We start from the raw sequence: 19,351 nt of genomic DNA on the forward strand, positions 1-19,351 counted from the left end.
GCTCGGGTCCTTACAAAGAAATCAGTCTCCTTTTCCTAAGCCTGAGCATGCAGCCCAAGAGACAGGAAGCAGTAAGCACTGTGCTCATAGTTGCTAGATTTTGCTGTTGAACAAACCGTATGTCTGTGTGTGTCCAGCACAGACATCTTCTCATTCAAATACTCTGGATCAGTAGTTAGTTAAATCTAGGGGTATGGAGTCCACAGAGAGGGCAGCTCTCTGCACTTGATGGATTCATGAAGGATCCCCCCGCCCCCACTTCCTAAGTCAACCAGCTCTGTGGAGTTCAAAACAGACATCTGCCAGATGTGGCAGTGTACACCTTTAATCCTAGCACTTGGGAGACAGGGGCAAGTGGATTTCTGTAGCTTGGGGCCAGCCTGGCCTACATAGTGAGACTGTCTCAAATAAAATAAGATAGAGAGGACACTTCTGTCCTGGGGCTAGGGCTCAGGGTCTTACCAATGAATTCGTGGAGGAACACCAGGGAGGCAATGTAGCAGGCCAGGCTGAGCAGCTCGGCCACCGTCATGAGCCAGTGCCATGTCTGGATGGTGAGAGCCACCATCAGCAGCTCGGTGAGGATGAGCGACGTGAAGGAGATGGCGACGATGTGCACGAACTCAGACTCGAAGAGCAGCAGCGCCCCGTACATGATGGTGCTCCCTGCAAACACCAGAACCAGGGCACCTGAGGCCCCTGCTGCCCATTCGTCACCGGGGCAAGTCCCAGGGTGTCTTAGTCTCTGCGTATGTATATGAGGCCCCACAGCTATACAGGATGCCCATTTATCTTACACACCACGTGCTTACCCGAAAGTTACTTACTCCATGTCATGAGCGTTCCTATACTTTGTGTCCCACCAGGTCAGGACTTAAAATGTTTTGTTTTTTCACATTTCAGATTAGGAACAGTGGACCTGAACTACCTAGGCTTCTCTCTGTCTTTGCCAACAACCCAAGAAGCACCCAAGCTGCTCTGCAGAACCCTGCTGTACCATGGTGCTATAGGCCACCCCTTACATTCCCCTTACATTCCCTGCACGATCTTAGGTCCTAGCTTCTTTCTGGGTGACCTCTTCCCTGCCTCCCTCCCACAAAGGTCAAGTTTAAAGCATAGGAGAAGCAGGCATTCCCCCACCCCAACCTCACCTTGATAGATACTGATTAACACCCATATTAAGAACGTCTTGTAGGACAGTGGCCGCCCCTAGATGAGAAACAGAAAGACCAGGGTTACTGTGGAGGCTGGAGGCTTTCTGCTATCAGTCTTGTTGGTGGGGCTCTTTCCACTGACCACTGCCAGTTTTTATCACAAACATCCACAAAGAGGCCCCCAACACATCTGAATGTGGAATAAAAATGCCATTTTTCAAAACAACCCAGAGTCAGTACATGTCTGTCTTCTAAGCTACTCTGAGAACACTAAGGTATGAGGATGATGGGTTCAAGGCTAGCCTGGGATTCAGAGTGAGTTCGAGACTACCCTGGGCAACTTAGTGAGACCATTGAGAAATAAAGGAAAAGAAAGCCAGGGTGGCGCATGCCTTTAATCCCAGTGCTCAGGAAACAGAGGCAGGTAGATCTCTGTGAGTTGGAGGCCAGCCTGGTCTACTCAGCCAGTTCCATGCTAGCTGGGGATGTAGTTCGGCAGTAGAGTGCTTATTTAACATGCTCAAGACCCCGGGCATGAAAACAAACAAGAAACAAGGAAACAAACAAAACCAGAAAAAGGGAGATGCCCCGCCTGCAGACAGAAAGCCCCTGCCTCTCCGGCAGTAGTGTCAGAGACCGCCCAGAAGCACAGCCAGCAGGTGCAGAGCAGACCACTGACTGCTTACAGTTTGCACTGACGCTCTCCCTTTCCCCAAAGGAAGGCATAAATAAATCCCCCACCTTCCCTCCCAAAGGAAGAAAGCCTCCACCCCTTGTGCCCACAGACAGGAGGAGCAAGTGCAAAAGCAAAGGAGAAAGAAGGGAGAGGTGGTGGGAAGACATGGGGGTGCAGAGCGGAAAGTTGGGGAGGCCTGGAGAACCTTGAGGAGGTCCTTGTAGAGCTCAGGATACAACATGGCGACTTCTGACTTCACGTCTTTGTCCAAAACCAGGGAGAACACGGGAAACATGGTGTAGATGGTTGAGTACCTGAGGGGGATGGCTGCCGTCAGGGACTGCTCACCATCCCAGCTTCTGCAGCCCCACCGCCCTTCCGTCCACCTCTTTACTGCACCCATAATGCACCATGCACAGCTCTTAGCACTGAAGACTCAAGATATAAAAGAGGCGCCCTCAAGGGCCTTTGTGCTAGTGTCCATGTCAAGGAGTGCTACAGACCAGTGCCAAGGAGAAAGGAAGAATGGGGAAGAGGGGCAAAGGTGTGTGTGTGTGTGTGTGTGTGTGTGTGTGTGTGTGTGTGTGTGTTCACATACATGTGCGCATGAGCAGGGCGGGGCACAGACTCAGGGAAGTCAGCAGGAATGGGACATTTCTGTGGACACCCAAAGAAGAGCAGCTGTGCCCAATTGAAGCCCAGCTCAGGTAGAAGCAATGTCTGGTGTGAAGGCCCTCAGGTGAGGGTGTGGCTGTCATGGACAGAGAGCAGCCAGGATGGCGGGGCTACAGGTGACAGGATCAGTTCACAGAAGGCCACACAGAACAGAGAACCCCACACTATGTTCTGACATGTCCTTTCACATGTCCCCATGAAGGGACATTCTGTTTTCCAAGTGGAAACAGGTGGCGACCAGTGTGTAGTCTCAGGCTGACCCAACCAGACACAGCCCGGAAGAGGCTCTGCTGCAGGCCCTGGTCTGGCCAATCTGTTTCCCGTGCTTACGTGCCGAGGGGGATGGCTGCTGAGGGGACTACTTACCATCCCGGACTCTGCAGCCCCACCGCCTTCCCGGCCACCATCCCTTAAGCAGAACTGAGCTCTAGTACCTGTCTCTGGACTTCTATGGAGCTACCGTACACTTTGTGTCTGAGTAAGAAAAAGCTTGGGCCCTCTCTGGCAAGCCAGGAACAGAGGTGATGTCAATGGTAGTCGATGCACCATCAACATTTTGCATTCTGTGCAAGGCCCTGGGTTCCAACATCCTCCTGGGCTCAGCTCCCACCAAGAGGACAGATTGAAAATGCTTCCTCCTAACACCCCAGTAGGAGCACCTCAGACTCTCTGAGTGTGTTGGGTCTGTGTATCTTCAGGTCCCAATGACCCAGCACTGCAGGCTGAGGCATAGGGGGTGGCTATGTCTCCCCAGCTGGAGAGGGTGCTCCAAACCTTGCTAATTCAAGGAGGCTCAAAACCTGCCTTGAGGCCAGAAGTCAAGGTGCCACTGAGACATTTGATGTCTCTGCTCCCTATGAGATGTTCTTTGGGATGTCACGAAAAGTGAGCCAATTGTTTGCGGTGACTTACCCAATGATCAGGAACCCTTGGTAGAGAGGAACGGATGCAAAGTAGAATACGGAGGAGAAGACAGCCTGTGTGAAGGAGGGAGGGGACGTCACTTAGAGTCACAGCACAGTCCCCCATCCCATAGAATGCCGTGTGCCCTGTACAGGCGTTCCTGCAGCCCTCATAACTGCCCCAGGAAGTCAGGACTACTGCCATCCTCTCCGTGATACAGGGAAGGACATCAAGACCCAGAGACGGTCAGGGGCTGGCCTGAGATCACACAGCTCATTCATGACGAGGCCAGAAGTAGTGAGTGTGCACAATCACATTCAGCCTCTTTTGTGAACAGCTCACCCTGTGTACTGGGGTTGGGAAGGCGTCACACCCAGGTCCTAAAGTCACTCATGTATTACGCAAGGAGAAACTGTAGGGCCCCACTTTGGGATTCAAGCCCTGTCCTACCTAAGGAGCCTACACTCCCAATAGCTCAGAATTAGACCCTGCCAGGGACGCACCCTTACCACACACTGAAGGTGTGGGAACCAAGCTGGGGGCACAGTTACCAGTGTTTCCACGTTGGTGACCTTAAAAACCAGGATAGAAGACACTGCAGTTTGGAACTGGGGGATGTTATTTTTGCAGTGTTCAGAGGACCTTGTGCCCTCTGGCTGAGATGCTGCCACTGAGTTGTACCTTGGGGCCACACATGAGGTGGGAAAAAAGGTTTGGATTTTGGTTTGTTTGTTTGTTTTTCAATACAGGATTTATCTATGTAGCTCTGGCTGTCCTGTAGCCCAGGCTGGCCTCGAATTCACAGAGATCCACCTGGTTCTGCCTCCCGAGTGCTGGGATTAAAGGCGTGTGCCACAACTGCCCAATGAGAATTTTTTTTTTTCAAAGCATGTGACAAGCTAGTGTTTCACTGAGAAAGAGTAGTGAGGGTTTTGCCAGCTCTCACTGAAGTCTGTGTTTCTACCACTGGAAATAGTGCATGCTGGGAAAGCCTGGTGAGGAGACTAAGTGCTGACTGATGCTTCCTGAATCCTCACATCTACAGACTGATGGAGGGACAGTTGGCTCCCAAGTTCTTTTCCCTACTGTAAGCCCAGAGGGAGGATACTGGGAGTGCTGAGTGGAGGCTTTTTGTAAAACTTAGCTGAGCCAGGTGTGATGGAGCACACCTGTTATCCTGGTATTTGTGCAGTGAAGGCAGGTAGATCAAGGAAGGGTTCATGGTCAATCTTAGCTACACAGGGAGTTCAAGGCCAGCCTGGGATACATGAGACCCAGGATCAAAAAATGAAACAAAACAAAAACACTAAACCAAAACAAAGAATCCTGAGCCCCAGGAGAAGTTGGATCATGAAGCAGCCAGGCAGGCTGGGTTCTTCTCCCCATACTTGCTGCATGCACTGACTGCATGCTGACAGCCTGCTTGCTAAGGTACAGCCACAGCCACAAGAAGCCTGGCTCCCCTGACACTTTCACAACCTCATATGGGGAAAGTCACCTTCCAGTGGCTTCTCATCCAGCTGCACAAATGTGCACAGTCGGGGTTATTTTGCACATCAGCATCAGAACCCCTCTACACTAGCCACAAAGCCTGCGATCTACACAAGGGTGCTTCACAGGAAGTGAATACACGTGTCTTGTTCTTCAGAGATCATCATGTCAAGGTGCAATGTCGTGGACAGGGGCTGGAGCTCCTCAGAGGCACAAGGAAGAAGGCCAGCTTCACTCCAGAACCGTCTGGAACTTTTGAGTAGATACCAATGGGAATGCAGATGGCAACTCATCTGCCTGCTTTTGTGTGTGCCCAGGGACAAGATCATTAATCTCCCTCCCAGTGATTAAAACCACAGCATGGCCTGGTCCCACTGGTGAATTAGCATAACAGTCTGATGATGGATTAGCATAAATGAAAAGTACAGATGCAGCCTGATGATCTGCAGCAGCTGTGCAGCTTTAGAACATCTCCACCCCCTACCCCCTCACCCCACAACCAGGCCAGCAAGAGGCCAGTGAGGAACCCGCCTATGTGAGGCAGGGCAGGCACCTTCCACACGGTGAGCTGCCTTCCACATATGGCCACACGCCCTTTAAATGTATGTGTGTGTGCACGTGGACACGTACCTGTGAGCTTTCTACAGCACTGGAATGGAGGTCAGAGAGCAACTTGTGGAAATCAGTTCTTCCCTCCCACCATGTGAGTTCCAGAATTGAACTCAGGTCATCAGGCTTAGCAGCAAGCACCTTTACCCACCAGCCTGCCTTATGTTCATGAAATGTCCTGCTTGGTTTTACTCATGATGGTACGGATGCCCTTAGCTTGAACTCTGGTTTTCCAAGTGCCAAGGTCAAGGTCCAGGCAGACCCCACCAGTTCATTTCACAGGCAGAAAGGTCCTCAGTGATATAGGCAAAGAGACAAGGATCACATGTTCTTATCACCAGACTCAAGTATTTCACCCAGGGCTGGGGTGGGAAATAGGAGTCCACAGGCCTGGGCCGTTTGTACAATGCCTTCTGCTACTGAATCCACTTCAGCCCCTTTCCAGCGAGGTTTGAGTCTGATGGGCAAGCCATGAACTGATCTCACTCTGACTCCACCTCAGCCTTTCTACCTGTAAAATGGGCTCAGGCAGTGTAAGGAAGACAGGAAACACTGACTGCATCACAAAGGTTTAGCCAACAGCCAGGGTCTAGGACGCACAGGAGAAGTGAGCTAAAGCCAGGTGTGGTGGCATATGACCACACTGCCAGCACTTGACGATCACATGCTTGCACACAAGTGAGCCTGGATTGCTTAGCAAGAACCTGTCTTCACAACACATTCATTCCTCTGGTGTGGTTGCCACCTCTTGGCCCTTGTCTCTGCACAAAAAACAGGAGTTGGAGTGTCTGTTTGGCCCTAATCTGCCTCTCCCTCTGGGGAACGCAAGAGATGGAAGCTAGGGGGTGTCAGCTGGGACTCGGCCAGACAGAGATTTAAATGGGCCAGGTGGGGCCTCAGTTCCAAAGCACTGTCCAACTGCTGGGATTTTCCATGACAGTGACTGTCATAAGCACCTGGGCACAGGGCTAGCTGCCACCCACCTGGGCAGTATGCCGCTTGTACCAATGCAGAGGTGCCAGATGCTCACCACCTGGGCAATGTGCCTAGGTGCACATATTAAAAGGTACCAGCTGCCAGCTCACCTGGACAGTGTACCTGTGTGCACCTGTGAAGAGGCGCCAGCTGCCTGCCATGCCCACGTGGCCCTGTGAGAGATGCTAGCTGCCACCCACCTGCACGGTGTGCCTATGTGCATCTGTGAAGTGCCAGCTGCCTGCCTTACCCACATGCATCTGTAAGAATGTCAGCCACCGCCCACCTGTGTGGTATGTCTGTCTGTACCTGTGAGAGGTGCCAGCTGCTTGCCTACCTGGGTGGTACACCCATGTGTAAAGGTAGCAGCTGCCGCCCACCTGGGCAGTGTGTCTGAGTACCCCTGTGAAGAGATGCCCATTCTCTGCCTATGAAGAAGTGACTGAGAGGTCCCATCTGCTGCACACCTGCATGGTACTGATGCAGAGGCTCCTGTGGATCACGAACTGGCTGAGGGCTGCTGAGCGCTTATAGCTGTTCCGACCGTGCACCATGAGTAGGCGGCCGAGATGCTTGAACTGGGTGATAGAGAAGTCCGCAGCCAGAGAAGCCTGCTTTCCTTCCTGCAATCCATACACAGAGGTCAGGGTGCATTTCTCTTTTTAATTGAAACAAGAAGACAGGACAAGGAGACCTTTGAAGACATTCAATAATGAGACTTTGGTTTCAGGCTACACGCAGTTGGTGGTCCAAGTCAAATTTGATTTAAAAAGAGGAATTTACTTAAATAAAAAACATACTAAATCACAGATAGTTGTAATTTGGAGGTCAGATGAAGCTGGTATTAAGTTCTCCCCCACCCCCAGTGTGTAGAAACAAACAAACAAACAAAAAAAAAAATCATCCAATAGGTGCTTTACAATATTTAGGGCCCTGAAGGGTTAACACAGGGGAAGCCTGATGCCAATCGAAGTGGTAGAACATTCCTGAATGTTCTGCATGCTCATGGATGTAGAGACAGCTCACACTGCACACCACAGGCACTAATGTTTTAAAAGGCAGGTGACAGGCACTATTGAGAGGGAGGGACATCAGTGCCTGTGATGTGACCCAGAGGACACAAATCCCCCGTAACACTCTTGCCACACAGGCCACTCAGAGTGCACTGTTCCAAGCACTCAGTGACATTCTGAATGCTTCAAAAATATCAATCGAGGGTGGCCAAGATGGCTCAAGAGGTAAAGGTGCTTGCTGCCAAGCCTGATGATCTGAGTTCGAGCCGCAGGACCCACATGATACACAGAGAGAAGTGGCTCTCCCAGACTGTCCTGACTTCCTCATGAGTACTGGGCCATGCACATACATGTACTCACATTCCAATAAAGAAATAAATGTAATATATATCAATGGCCTAAATACCAAACACTCCTAAAAAAAAGATCAGAGACGTGTTTTACATTACAGAAGATTAAAGAGACACGGGCGCTCGCTAATAAGGGAAATTTGGGTCCTTGATTATTTCCTGAGGCTTCTTTTGTTCTTAAGCTACAAAGACATTTTGGGGACAATCGGGCAACATGCCCATGAATCATTAGGTCAGCATTACATTTGGGACAGAAGGGGGGGGGGGGGTCCAGCTGCTGTGCTGATGCAGGGGGATGCTGCTTCTTGAGGCCTCTGTGATGATGTGTTGAACATGAACTGTGTGCCCAGAGGGAGAGGAAGCAGAAGTCGGCAGGTGAGAGGAAGGATGGTCGACAGAGCCCACTGCCAGACTGCAAAGTTCTTAACAACAAATGACATTTAAAAAATAGAGGTGCGTGTGTGTGTGTGTGTGTGTGTGTGTGTGTGTGTGTGTGTGTGTGTGTGTGTGTGTGTGTGTGTGTGTGTGTGTGTGTGTGTGTGTGTGTGTGTGTGTGTGTGTGTGTGTGTGTGTGTGTGTGTGTGTGTGTGTGTGTGTGTGTGTGTGTGTGTGTGTGTGTGTGTGTGTGTGTGTGTGTGTGTGTGTGTGTGTGTGTGTGTGTGAGAGAGAGAGAGAGAGAGAGAGAGTCTACAGCTATCCATGCCTGTACGTGTGCATGCTCAGCCCATAGAAGGACACTGGGCATCTCCCTCTCTCCCTCTCCATGGTGTTGCAGGCCTCACTGACCCAGAAGCTTGCAGGTTCGGCTAGGCTGGTGGTCCAGTGAGCTCTGAGGACCCACCTGTCTGCACTCCCAATGTTAGAGATGCGGGTGCATTTAGCCACGCCCTGTGTCTGGTGTGGGTGCAGGGATCTGACAGGGCAACACAAGCGCTCTCAGCCACTGAGGCACAGCCACAGTTCAAGATGACATTTTCTCTCAAAACAGAAAGTTACAGTGCTTGTGGTTTTGCTGAAATGGAGACAAGCCTTAAAGCTGGGCACAAAAGCCAATCCTTGTTGTTCAGTATGAGTTCTGAAGTCCCAAGTGTGATGCTGAGGACAATCAGAGATGATGGCCTTAATAACACGGTTGGTCCTAAGAACGGAGTTGAGGATGTAAAAGCATAGGTAATAAGAGATTTCAAAAAATAAATAAATTAGAGCGAGGGTTAGAAGTGACAGCTGTCCTCATCTCTGATGAAGAAAGGAATCCAAGATGTAACAGATTTAAGCAAGCTGCATGACGGAGTGTGTGGTGTGTTTTTAATTTAAAAGTATACATGAAAATTATATATATATATATATATATATGGATAAAATATGTGTAGATGGTATCTATAACAACAAAAGCACACCCCCCAAAACCATAATGCACAGAAAATAATTTTGGAAGACTACCCAATATTACTAGTTTGGTGCAACTAAGAAGCAGGGTGAGTGTAACTTAAATTACTTATTTTTGCTGTGGTGAGCACTTGCTACTTTTACATGCTAAACCCCAAAGGAATCTGATAAAATGTTTAACAGGAGGAAAAATATCTTATTTGTTTATAGCAACCTATAAGAGGATTCTGTTAAACTCGGGCATTCTTTAAAGATTTGTTTTATCTTTAATTCTGTGTGTCTGTGTATGGGGGTGGGTATGTGCATGAGAATGCATGTGCCCATGAGGCCAGAAGAGGGCTCCAGATCCTGCAGAGCTGGAGTTACAAGCACCTGTGGTGTGAGCTGCTAGACGTGGTACTGTGAAGCAAACTCCAGTCCCCTGCAACAGCAGCACACACCCAATCACTGAGGAACTCCCTAGCCCATGCCTCCCCCAACCCCGTCTTGCATCTACTTCTGCATGAGCACTGGAATTAGAGGTGTGAGCCACCACAGCTGGCTCAGCTGTGCTTCTTAAAACCTACACTTAAAAGAATCTGCAGAGATTCTGAATACAAACTCTCACCCAGAAAGCACATGCATAGTGAGTGTGGTACAGGCCTCAAGAAGGCAAGGAAGATCAGGTTCAGGGCCATCCTCAGCTGTGAATCAAGTTCCAGACCAGCCTGGGAAACATGAGACAAGAGACAGAGAAAGAAGACAGGGACAGGGAGAGAAGGAAGGAGGGAGGGAGAAAGGGAGGAAGGGAAGGGGAGGGGGTAAGAAAGGAACAGAAACAAAAAGAGAAAGAACTAGAAACCCCAGCTAGAAGGGCAGAACTGTGCGCGCGCCCACACACACACACACACACACACACACACACACACACACTCACCTTGCCCTCCACGCCCACACCACAATCAGATTCCTGGATCATGCTGACATCATTACCTCCATCACCTGTGGAGCACACAGACCAAAAAGACAGGTAGGAATGTGGGGACATGAGAGCCGGCTCACACACGGCATTCTCAGAGTAACAACCCATGTCACGCTTTTCACTGGGTGTGGACTCTGTCCAACCCAATCTATCCAGCCACCCCCAAAAGAGGCATTGATGGGTGTTGGAGACCAGATGGCTTGCCAGGGTCAAATGCTGAGCTGTTGCAGTGGCCAGCATCTACAATCTCCTCTCAAGCAGGGTATGCGGAGCTGCTGCCATGGCAACACCTTGGAGGACACAGACATCCTCAGTACACTGTGGCCAGCACACCTCACACTTTAGTCCTTGGACACCTAGACAAGGAGGCCACCACCACTGTCCCCATCCTGCTGAGGTGCAAATGAAGGCCCAAGAGGGAAAGGGAGCCCCCATGATAATGAGTCAGTGACCATCAGGTTGAGAGATCTGAACCCAGATCTGAACCTCAGCACAGGGTCTTCACCCCTCTGGAATGTCATGGCCATCAGCCACATGCAAAGAGGAGATGTCCCTTCCCTTTGGCATGTGTGTCTCCTCTCTCTCAAGGGACAAACGGGCAGCAGGAACAGAGGGGAAGCTAGCGTCCATAGGAAGGAAAGCAGTCATGGCCTGAGCCGAGGCCTGGGGAGTCTGAACACAGAGCAGCAGAACTCAGAGGTCCTTGTGAAGTCAGGCCAGAGCATCTGCAGGGCAGAATGCAAGCAGACAGGGCCACTGACTGATACCACCCAAGCAGGTCCAACACCATCCCACGGGCCCTCTTTCACCCAGGCGAGCTTACCTACTGCACAAGTGAGCTTCCCGGTGCGTTCCTGGAGCAGCCGCACAATCTGGGCCTTCTGGGTAGGGGCACAGCGGCAGCACACGACAGCTGGGCACTGGCAGGCCAGCTCCATGAACTCATACTCATAGTACTTGAGGCAAACCTTGGAGGGGGGGGGTGAGCAGCATCAGCCAATTCCACCACCTCCCTACAACCCACAGCAAGAAGAGGTATCCTACCCATAAGTCCCCTGCACTGACCTCCAGAGAGTCTCCAGAGATGACCAGGGCACAGTCATGCTTCCTGCGGAAGGCGTTGAGCTCGAGGTGTGCCTCCCCACGGTTGGTCACCTGAAAGCGGACAGAGGTGGAGAAGGTCTGGATCTCTGGGAATGGCAGACAACATGATGAACACCGGCCTCCTAGAGCTTGGGTGACAATGTCCTTCCCTTCCCATCACCAGCCTTTAGCTAAAGGATGCTATGGACCCGGAGACTGTGTGTATGACACTCATCCCTTTCCATGACCCAGGACTAAAACCGTCACAGTCAGGATGGGACAGGCACCATGAGGACCTCTCACATTACTCAATACCGCACCCCAGGAAACCAAAGCTGGGAGGGGCTTGTCAGCCTAGAGCACTGTCACCAGAGCCATGGAGGGCAGACAGCCTGGGGGCCAGGTATCTATACCACCTTTCTCTCTAGGTGCTGCTATAGGCTTTGTGCACCATGCTTGCCTGTTGGCAACGCCGAAAGTAGCCACAGTGCCTAACTTTCCCGAAGGAGAGCACAACCACCAGAAAGGGTCAGAGCACAGGATGAGGTCAAGGCTGTGACACTAGTTGACACTAGTTGAAGATGTTCAGCTGGGTGCCCTAGCCCTTCAGTAACCTATACAACCACCTGAGCTCACCAATGGCTGCCCCTCCCTGCTCCAGAGGCCCATTCCAGGTTACAGGTTACAGGTTACAGGACAAACGCAAGCACCACCCCACACGGCCCCAACATGATGCTTTACCAGCCGGAAAACATGGATGTCTTGGTTTCTGGTCACCAGATGTGCATTCTTGGCTGTGCATGTGGCTGTCTCCAGCTTGTCCCCCGTCAGCATCCAAACCTGAAATCACAGCAGGGAAACAGTCCTGAGTGTTGGGCTCTGAAGATGGCCTGTGCCCTGGGGCAGTGAGACTCTCAAGAACATCAAACCTCTTGAGACTCGGAGTCCCTTTGATTCCCAAGGATAGCCCAGCACGGGGCTTAGCAGCTACTAATAGTGAGAGCAAAAGTCGACTGTTTACCAAGAAAGAATCATCTGAATGGGGTGTGGTGGAACACAACTGTGATCCTAGTGCTCAGGAGGCGGGAGCAGGAGGGTTGCTGTGAATTGGGGGCTATCCTGGGCTACAGATCAAGACCCACACCCTCCCCAAAAAACAATAAAATAAAAATGAACTGTAAGCAGATACAGTGACACATGCCTGTAATCCCAGCAGTCAGGACTGAGGCAGAAGGGTTGTGAGATCAAGAACAACCTGGGCTACATCTCCAGATACTACCTCAGAAAACAGAACAAGAGACCCAGCGCGCCACGCAGTGACTGGCTGGTACCAGGGAAAGAACAGACAGTGAACAATGGGCAGAGACTTAAGTTCTGAAAGTCACAGACGGGACTATCAGCGCCCCAAAAAGCTATGTCTCTCACGGGATGGCAGGAGGGATCCAGAGGTGGTACCTAAGACCCTGAGGCTCCACTGCCAGCTGCTTTACCTCACAGGGTAAGAGTCTGCAATGCGTGACCAGCTTTCTTGGATCAGGTCCTGTGTCTGTCCAAAGGCTGGAGTAAGCCTGCACCCCAGACCTCAGTGACCAAAGAGGCTGCCCGGCCCCCTCCCCTCTTCCTGCCTCTAACAGGAACAGGACAGGGAAACCCCACACCCCACACCCCCACCCCCAGTCCACACTGTAACAACAAGACCCATCGGGGATGGGATCATCAAGAAGAACCTGGGGGCAAATCTGACCACATAAAGTAGGACTCCACAGCCCTGGAAGGGCAGGGCTTACACACTCCAGTGTGGCAGTAACAGCCCATCACAAGGGCCCCACGTGGTCCTGGTGCCCATTTCCTTATGATGAACCTGCAAAGCCATGTGTAGGTGCTGATTCACAGGGAGACACACACCGTGGGGTGCCTGCCTGCCACCCCGTGTTCACTTGTCATTGTGGGTTTCTGCCATCTCCTCCTCACCTGTCCCTCTTCTTCCGAAGATTATTGTACATGAATAATGCCTATGTGTAGGTCTATGCACTAGTGCATGCCTGGTATCCATGGGGGCCGGAGGAGGGCATCAAGTCCCCTGGAACTGCAGTTAAACTGCCATGTGGTTATTACTAGGAACTGAACCTGGGGCCTCTGCAGGAGCAGTCAACAGGAGTCTGTGAAGGCGGCAGCTGTGGCCGCGTGACAGTGTGTTGGAGAAGGGCAGACCCCATACAGGACAGTGGTCCTGAGACACGATGGAGCTGAGACTCTCCTGGCACCTAGTAGTAGCACAGCAGCCAGTGTGACGTCAGCACACCCGAATGGGCAGCTAGGCCTGAAGCGGGCATCCACTGTCAGTCACATATGACACTAACTGAACATGTTAAGAAACAACACACACTTATGTGCTGTGCTTCGCCAGAGGTAGTAGCCTCATCCGTCTCCTGAGCTGTGTGTACTGACAGGCTGAGCAAATGGCTGAGCGGGTAAGGGCAGCTGTGTATCGGCACAAACACCTGAGTTTCAATCTTCAGCACCCACACAGGAAGCCACACAGAGCCGTGCATGCATAGCCATGCATGTCTACAGCCTCAGTGTAGAATGCTTTCTTGGCATGCACAGAGCTCTGGGTCCCATCCCCAGCACTGCATAAAAAACAGAAATGCAACTCTAATCCCAGCACTCAGGAGGCGAAAGGAGGAGGATCAGGAGTTTGTGGACAGCATGGGCGACATACACAGTCCCACAGCCTTCAGAATCAAGTGTCTCACTGGTCCTCAGACGCCCCCTACTGGCCCTGCAGAGCACTCATCTGGATTGTTTCCACCCCCAACAGCAGATTAATACAAAAGTTTCTCTGTTCTCGCCCCCATCCCCTCCCCCACCTCCCAACTCCCACCCCCCACCCCTGTGGGATGGTCATCCCTTTCTCACTGGGCCAGTCACTCAATCGAATCACATTGTGCAGCTGGACACAGGACTGCCCTGCGTGACTGGGAGACACATGCCCCTGACCTTGGGGAGCTAGTCCTTGGAGGAGGTAGCCAGGAGAAGTACAGCCACTTAAGACGTTTTCCCAAGCCAGCCCATCTGAAGGGGGGCACTCTGGCCCCCCTCCCTCCTTCCACTTCTTCTCTTCTTTCATTTCTTCCCTTTTTGAACAGGCTCACTATACCCCAGGCTGGCCCTGAACTTGAGAGCCTATCACTGACTCCCATGTGCTGAGATTACAAGGGTACAGCACCTCGCCCAGCCTTACGCCCTCCATGACTCCCTGAAGGTCTTGGTCACTGGCCAGGTTGTCTCTCCGGCAGCCCTACCTTGATGCCGGCGTTGCGTAGCGTCTCCAGGGTGGGCCTGACGTCGGCCTGCAGCTGGTCCTCTACGCCGGTCAAACACAGCAGCTCCATCTCCATCTCCAGGCTCTCGATCACCGTGGCCACCTTGAGCGAACGGTCATGCACACTCAGCTTGGCCTGGACATAGCGAGCCTGGAGGGTGACAGAGACAAATGAGGGGGTAGAGAGATGAGGTGAGGCCATCACCCCACCACACTGCCCGGGGCAGCTGGGCCTCCTGAACCCCACTTCTGAAGATGACCGACTCCAACCCTACCTATTTACTCCCTCTGTATCTGGGCAGTGCACCTAAGGGGAGCCTGGCCTCCCCTGGTGGAACTGTGTGAACAGTCACAGACACCCTTGGAAGAACCTGACTGCTAGAGTCTTACAAACACATGGGCACATCTGGGCCAAGCCAACTGCTAGAGGTTGGCAAGGACCCTAGAAACCTGTCCCTAACTGCATGCACCCTGGCACTCGTGCATGTCAGCCTGTGCCAGGTGCCAGCCTGTGCCAGGTGCCAGGGACATGGGCATTAGCCAGTCAAGGTCCTTCCACTGGGAATACAATCAATGGGATGAGAGAACCACAGGGAGATGGAGCACAACTCTATAGCTCAAAATACCTGGGTGCCTCACATCAGTCACCGGGGCACTCAGGAAGCTGAGGCAGGAGGATTCCAGGCAAGCCTGGGCTACGAGCAAAACCTTGTCTCAAAACAGCAATGAGTTGGTGGGTGTATGGAACAGAAGTGATTTATTTCAAATCTTCCTAAAGCAGGTGACAAAAAAGGTAAGTCATATGGGAGTGACTGGAAAGTGACAGGTAGTGTGGGGAGGCTTCCTGGAGAGGCAACATGTGAACATGAAGTGAGGAGGTGGGCACTGGAGTGAGTGCCAGGCAGAGCAAATGGCATGTGTAAGGCCCTGTGCTAATAGGGAAACTGGTGTGCTCCAAAAGGCCGAGATGGCCAGAGTGGGAGGTGTTTCCAGGAGAAGTGACTGAGAAGAAGGGTCAGGGATGCAAGGCAAAGGTCACGCGCCACTTACTTCAAAGTCTTGGTACTGCTCCTCTGTGAGGGACTTCTTGGCCACCACGAGCACCCGCAGTCCCTCCCGGGCCATGTTGCCACACTGCAAAGCAGACAGAGATCATCAGGAACTTTGCTCAGGCCCAGGTCTAAGACTGCCCCAGTGGAAGCCAAAAGGTCAAAGATGGCAGATAAGAAGACTGCTTTCCCCCAGAGCTACAGTCCCCATAGCCAAGCTTCTAGCTGGAGCTGCAGTCAGGTGCTGGAGGCTGGGCCCAGCACACATGGGTTTTCTCTGGCCAACACAGTGTGTTCCAAAGCCCGAATCCACACTGTAAGGTGACGCGTGAGCAAGGCTGGCTCAGTGGACAAAATGGGGTGTGCTTTGGGCTAATCACCATCTGCCATGGCTAGGCAGTCCTGTTCCTGTGTGCACTCCCAAACACTGGTGCAACAGAATATTTCAACAGGCTGAATATGCCAAAGTGCAACTCCATGAGAAAGACACACCCAGGCCCGCCACTCATCTGTGTGCCCCGCCTAGCCCTGGTTTGCAATCCCCTAGGAGGGAACTGCACTACTGAACAGCGGATGTGAGCACCCACCTGCCTGAAAGTGAGGTCTGGCCTGCTAATATCAACCAGCCCTCCTCCAACTAACTGTCCAGCGGTTAGCTGGGGTTTGTGGTCCCCATGATCTTCACCTCCTGTAACTCCCCTGCACTATCACCTTCCCCTTGAGTATGGGCTGGACCTGTGACTTGTTCCCAACACACAGAACGGGAGGAGTGCTGTTTCTGAGATTAGGCCACCAAAGATGGAGAGTTCCATCTCGTCTGTCCTCCTCCGCTGCTTGGATGAAGACAGCTGTCACATCCGGGGTGCCCATGAAGAAACCCTCAGGGCAAGAGGCAAAGGGTGGCAGCTGACAGGAACCTAAGACCTTGGACCACAGTCCTAAAGGAGCTGGGTGCTGTTGGCACCAACAATGGAGCCCTGAGCACCAAGTACCAAGTACCAAGCAAAGACTGAGCTCAATGAACATCCCATTGTTGGATCTTCAGGTGAGATGTTGCCTCACGGACACCCTGGCTGTGGTCAATGGGAAGCCCTACAGCAAAGACCCCAGCTGAGCCACACCCAGACCTTACCCCACACAAAGTGAGAAAGAAACGCATGCTGTTAGAGCCCCTCAGTTTTGCAGTAGCGAGTACCATGCAGTTTCACAGCAGCTGGTGCCACAGCCACAGCTAACAAGCGAGGACAGAGACCACTCCCTCCCCGCTGCAAGGCCAAGCTCTGCAGTACAGGCTCCCAGGAACCTGCCTCCACTCCCTACCCCAGGCTCACCTCTTCCTCCAGCCAGTCATTGTACTGGACAATGCCAGCCATGACAACATCCGCTCCCTTCATGTAGAACGTGATTTCCCCCGTGGACTCATCCTGGAAAGAGGGATGGGAAGTGATGACCCTGGAAGGGAACACCAGTCCCCAGGCTTGACTGGCTTCCTGTGACAGACAGTATACAAAGTGCTTGGAAGAGCCCAGTGCTTTTAAACTTTTATATATGTAGTTTATTTATATGTGCATGTGTGTTCTGCCCGCAAGTACGTATGAGTACTACATGTATGCCTAGTGCCCTTAGAGACCAGAGGGGGCCATGGATCCCCTGGAACTGGAATTACTGATGGTTGTAAGCAACATGTAAGTGCTGGGAGTTGAACCCATGTCCTCTGAAGAAGCAGCCAGTGTTCTTAACTGCTGCACCATCTCTCCAACCTCCCAGTGCTTTCACACTTGGCCAAAGATAAAACATAACGGGGGAGGGTGGGGTGCAGCTCTGGGGCAAAGGCCACAGCCGGCAGAAGAAAGCTCAGCTCGGAGCATTTGGAAAATTGTAAAATGATAAAACAAGATCAAAGAGCCAAGAGTTTTGTTTGGGAAGTTGTTACCATTCCAACTGGAACTGCCCGCACGCAGCCGGCTTGTTTCAATTGTACCCATGGGCTGTGCATCGGTGGCCAACTGTGCTCCATAAACAACAGGAGGACAGCAACAGAGTCTGGGACCTCCCCATCTCAGCACTGCTCACATCTGGGGCCTGACACTCTGCTGCGGGGCTGCCCTGTACCTTAGAGGACAGTGAACAGTGACGGGGTCTCCACCCACCAGAGGCCAGGAGTGGCCTCACGGTGACAGCCCACAATCCCTCCGAACACTAGTGAATGTCCTCTGGGGAGATATCCAATCTTTCCACACTGAGACTGTCATCCAAGGCTGTGTCAGGTCACATTCTGAGCTACCCTGAGACTGTGGTCCGGAGGCCACAGGCTGGACACACCTGCATCACCGCCGAGTGCTGCATGAGACGGTGTACACAGATAGCCAATGATCTCTCATATTTTGGTTCCTCTGACCTGATCGGCATCAAACACTCTGCCTGGTACCAGTTCTTAACCAGGAGCACTGGGCAAACTGTCTCCTCTCTGCCTCAGTTTCCTCATCTGTCAAGCAGGAAGTGCTGCACACTCCTGTGTAAGATCACTGGTGCGTGGGATGTGGCCTCACATGGACCGTGGCATTTGTGACAGTTCCTGATGGTTAGGTGTGCCCTGAGTCCCTCCAGCCTGCTCTGTGGAGAGACGGCTCAGTCCCAGATCTGCAATGGGCGACACTGGACAGATGCCACAACTCTGAGAAGCGGCTTCAGAGAGGCCATGGGTGCTACCACGCATCCCAGAATACCCAGGACAGCCACACCAGCAAGAGTTCATCACTGGGCTCCATCCCTCGACAGTGCAGAGGCTGAGAGACAGGCTCTGGGGAATGCTGGAGGACATCGGGTCCTCAAGCCTCCAAAGAGAGGGTAGGTGGGGGGGGGAGTGGCCAATACCTATGCATATAGCTTACTACTCTGGAAAGCCCCCCCCCCCCCCCGAACTGCCTAGGAAGTTGTCTCTAACTACAAATAAGAGGAGCTGAGGAGATGGCTCAGTGGGTAAAGGGCTTGCCACAACCCTGCTCCATGAGGAGCAGACCAGAGTTCAGAGCCCCACTACGTGTGTATGTGTGTGTGTGTGTGTGTGTGTGTGTTTTGGACATGACAGCAAGCACTGGAGAGGCCAAAACAGTATGCAGCCTGTTGACCAGTCAATCGAATTGAAAGAGTTCCAGGTTCAGTGAGAGACCCTGTCTCAAAAAATAAGTAGAGAGCAAATGAAGAAGATGCTGAAAGTCCGCCTCTGGCCTCTGCATGAATGCATGCACACGTGTACACACACACACACACACACACACACACACACACACACACACACACACAGATGAGCTACCCAAAGTTAACTAAGGGTAAGGTTCAACCACACACAGTCCAGCTTTTGAAGCAACACACTGACTCAATCTCTCCAAGCAGAAGCATCTACACTTTGGGAGTGGTCAAATGCACGCTCTTCCCAGGAAGGACAGCCTCAGGCCAAAAGAACTAAAAGCATCGGGTTTGTAATCCCTTGCCCCTTCCCAAAAGTGCTTAATACCATGGCTGCAGGAAGGCTTGCCTCCGCCCGGCTTCCTTTACCAGAGGGGCTCTGGCCAGCTCCAACATCCCATCCAACATAAACACTGTGGCCATTATCTCCTGTGTGTGAGTCACTCCCTCCCACCCAGTTCATCCCCAGTTTACTGTGCTCCCATATTATGGTGAGATGACACCAGGAACCATCA

At 52.1% G+C, this 19,351-nt stretch overlaps 1 protein-coding gene across 1 annotated transcript in view; it reads right to left on the minus strand.

Annotated features, from left to right (window-relative positions):
• Atp9a (ATPase phospholipid transporting 9A (putative)) overlaps positions 1-19,351 on the minus strand; it is an 85,835-nt gene that overhangs the window by 2,835 nt on the left and 63,649 nt on the right. Inside the window, exons 16-27 of the mRNA XM_036184330.1 lie at positions 16,982-17,074; positions 15,652-15,735; positions 14,582-14,752; positions 12,018-12,116; positions 11,259-11,348; positions 11,017-11,161; positions 10,149-10,213; positions 6,951-7,106; positions 3,418-3,482; positions 2,036-2,144; positions 1,152-1,209; positions 463-666 (exon numbers count right to left, since the gene is read on the minus strand). Coding sequence (XP_036040223.1) covers positions 463-666; positions 1,152-1,209; positions 2,036-2,144; positions 3,418-3,482; positions 6,951-7,106; positions 10,149-10,213; positions 11,017-11,161; positions 11,259-11,348; positions 12,018-12,116; positions 14,582-14,752; positions 15,652-15,735; positions 16,982-17,074 — 1,339 coding nt within the window. The remainder of the gene's footprint in view (positions 1-462; positions 667-1,151; positions 1,210-2,035; positions 2,145-3,417; positions 3,483-6,950; positions 7,107-10,148; positions 10,214-11,016; positions 11,162-11,258; positions 11,349-12,017; positions 12,117-14,581; positions 14,753-15,651; positions 15,736-16,981; positions 17,075-19,351) is intronic.

The sequence above is a fragment of the Onychomys torridus genome, chromosome 4 (genome assembly GCF_903995425.1).
Source record: "Onychomys torridus chromosome 4, mOncTor1.1, whole genome shotgun sequence".
In the NCBI taxonomy this organism is placed as follows: Eukaryota; Metazoa; Chordata; class Mammalia; order Rodentia; family Cricetidae; genus Onychomys; species Onychomys torridus.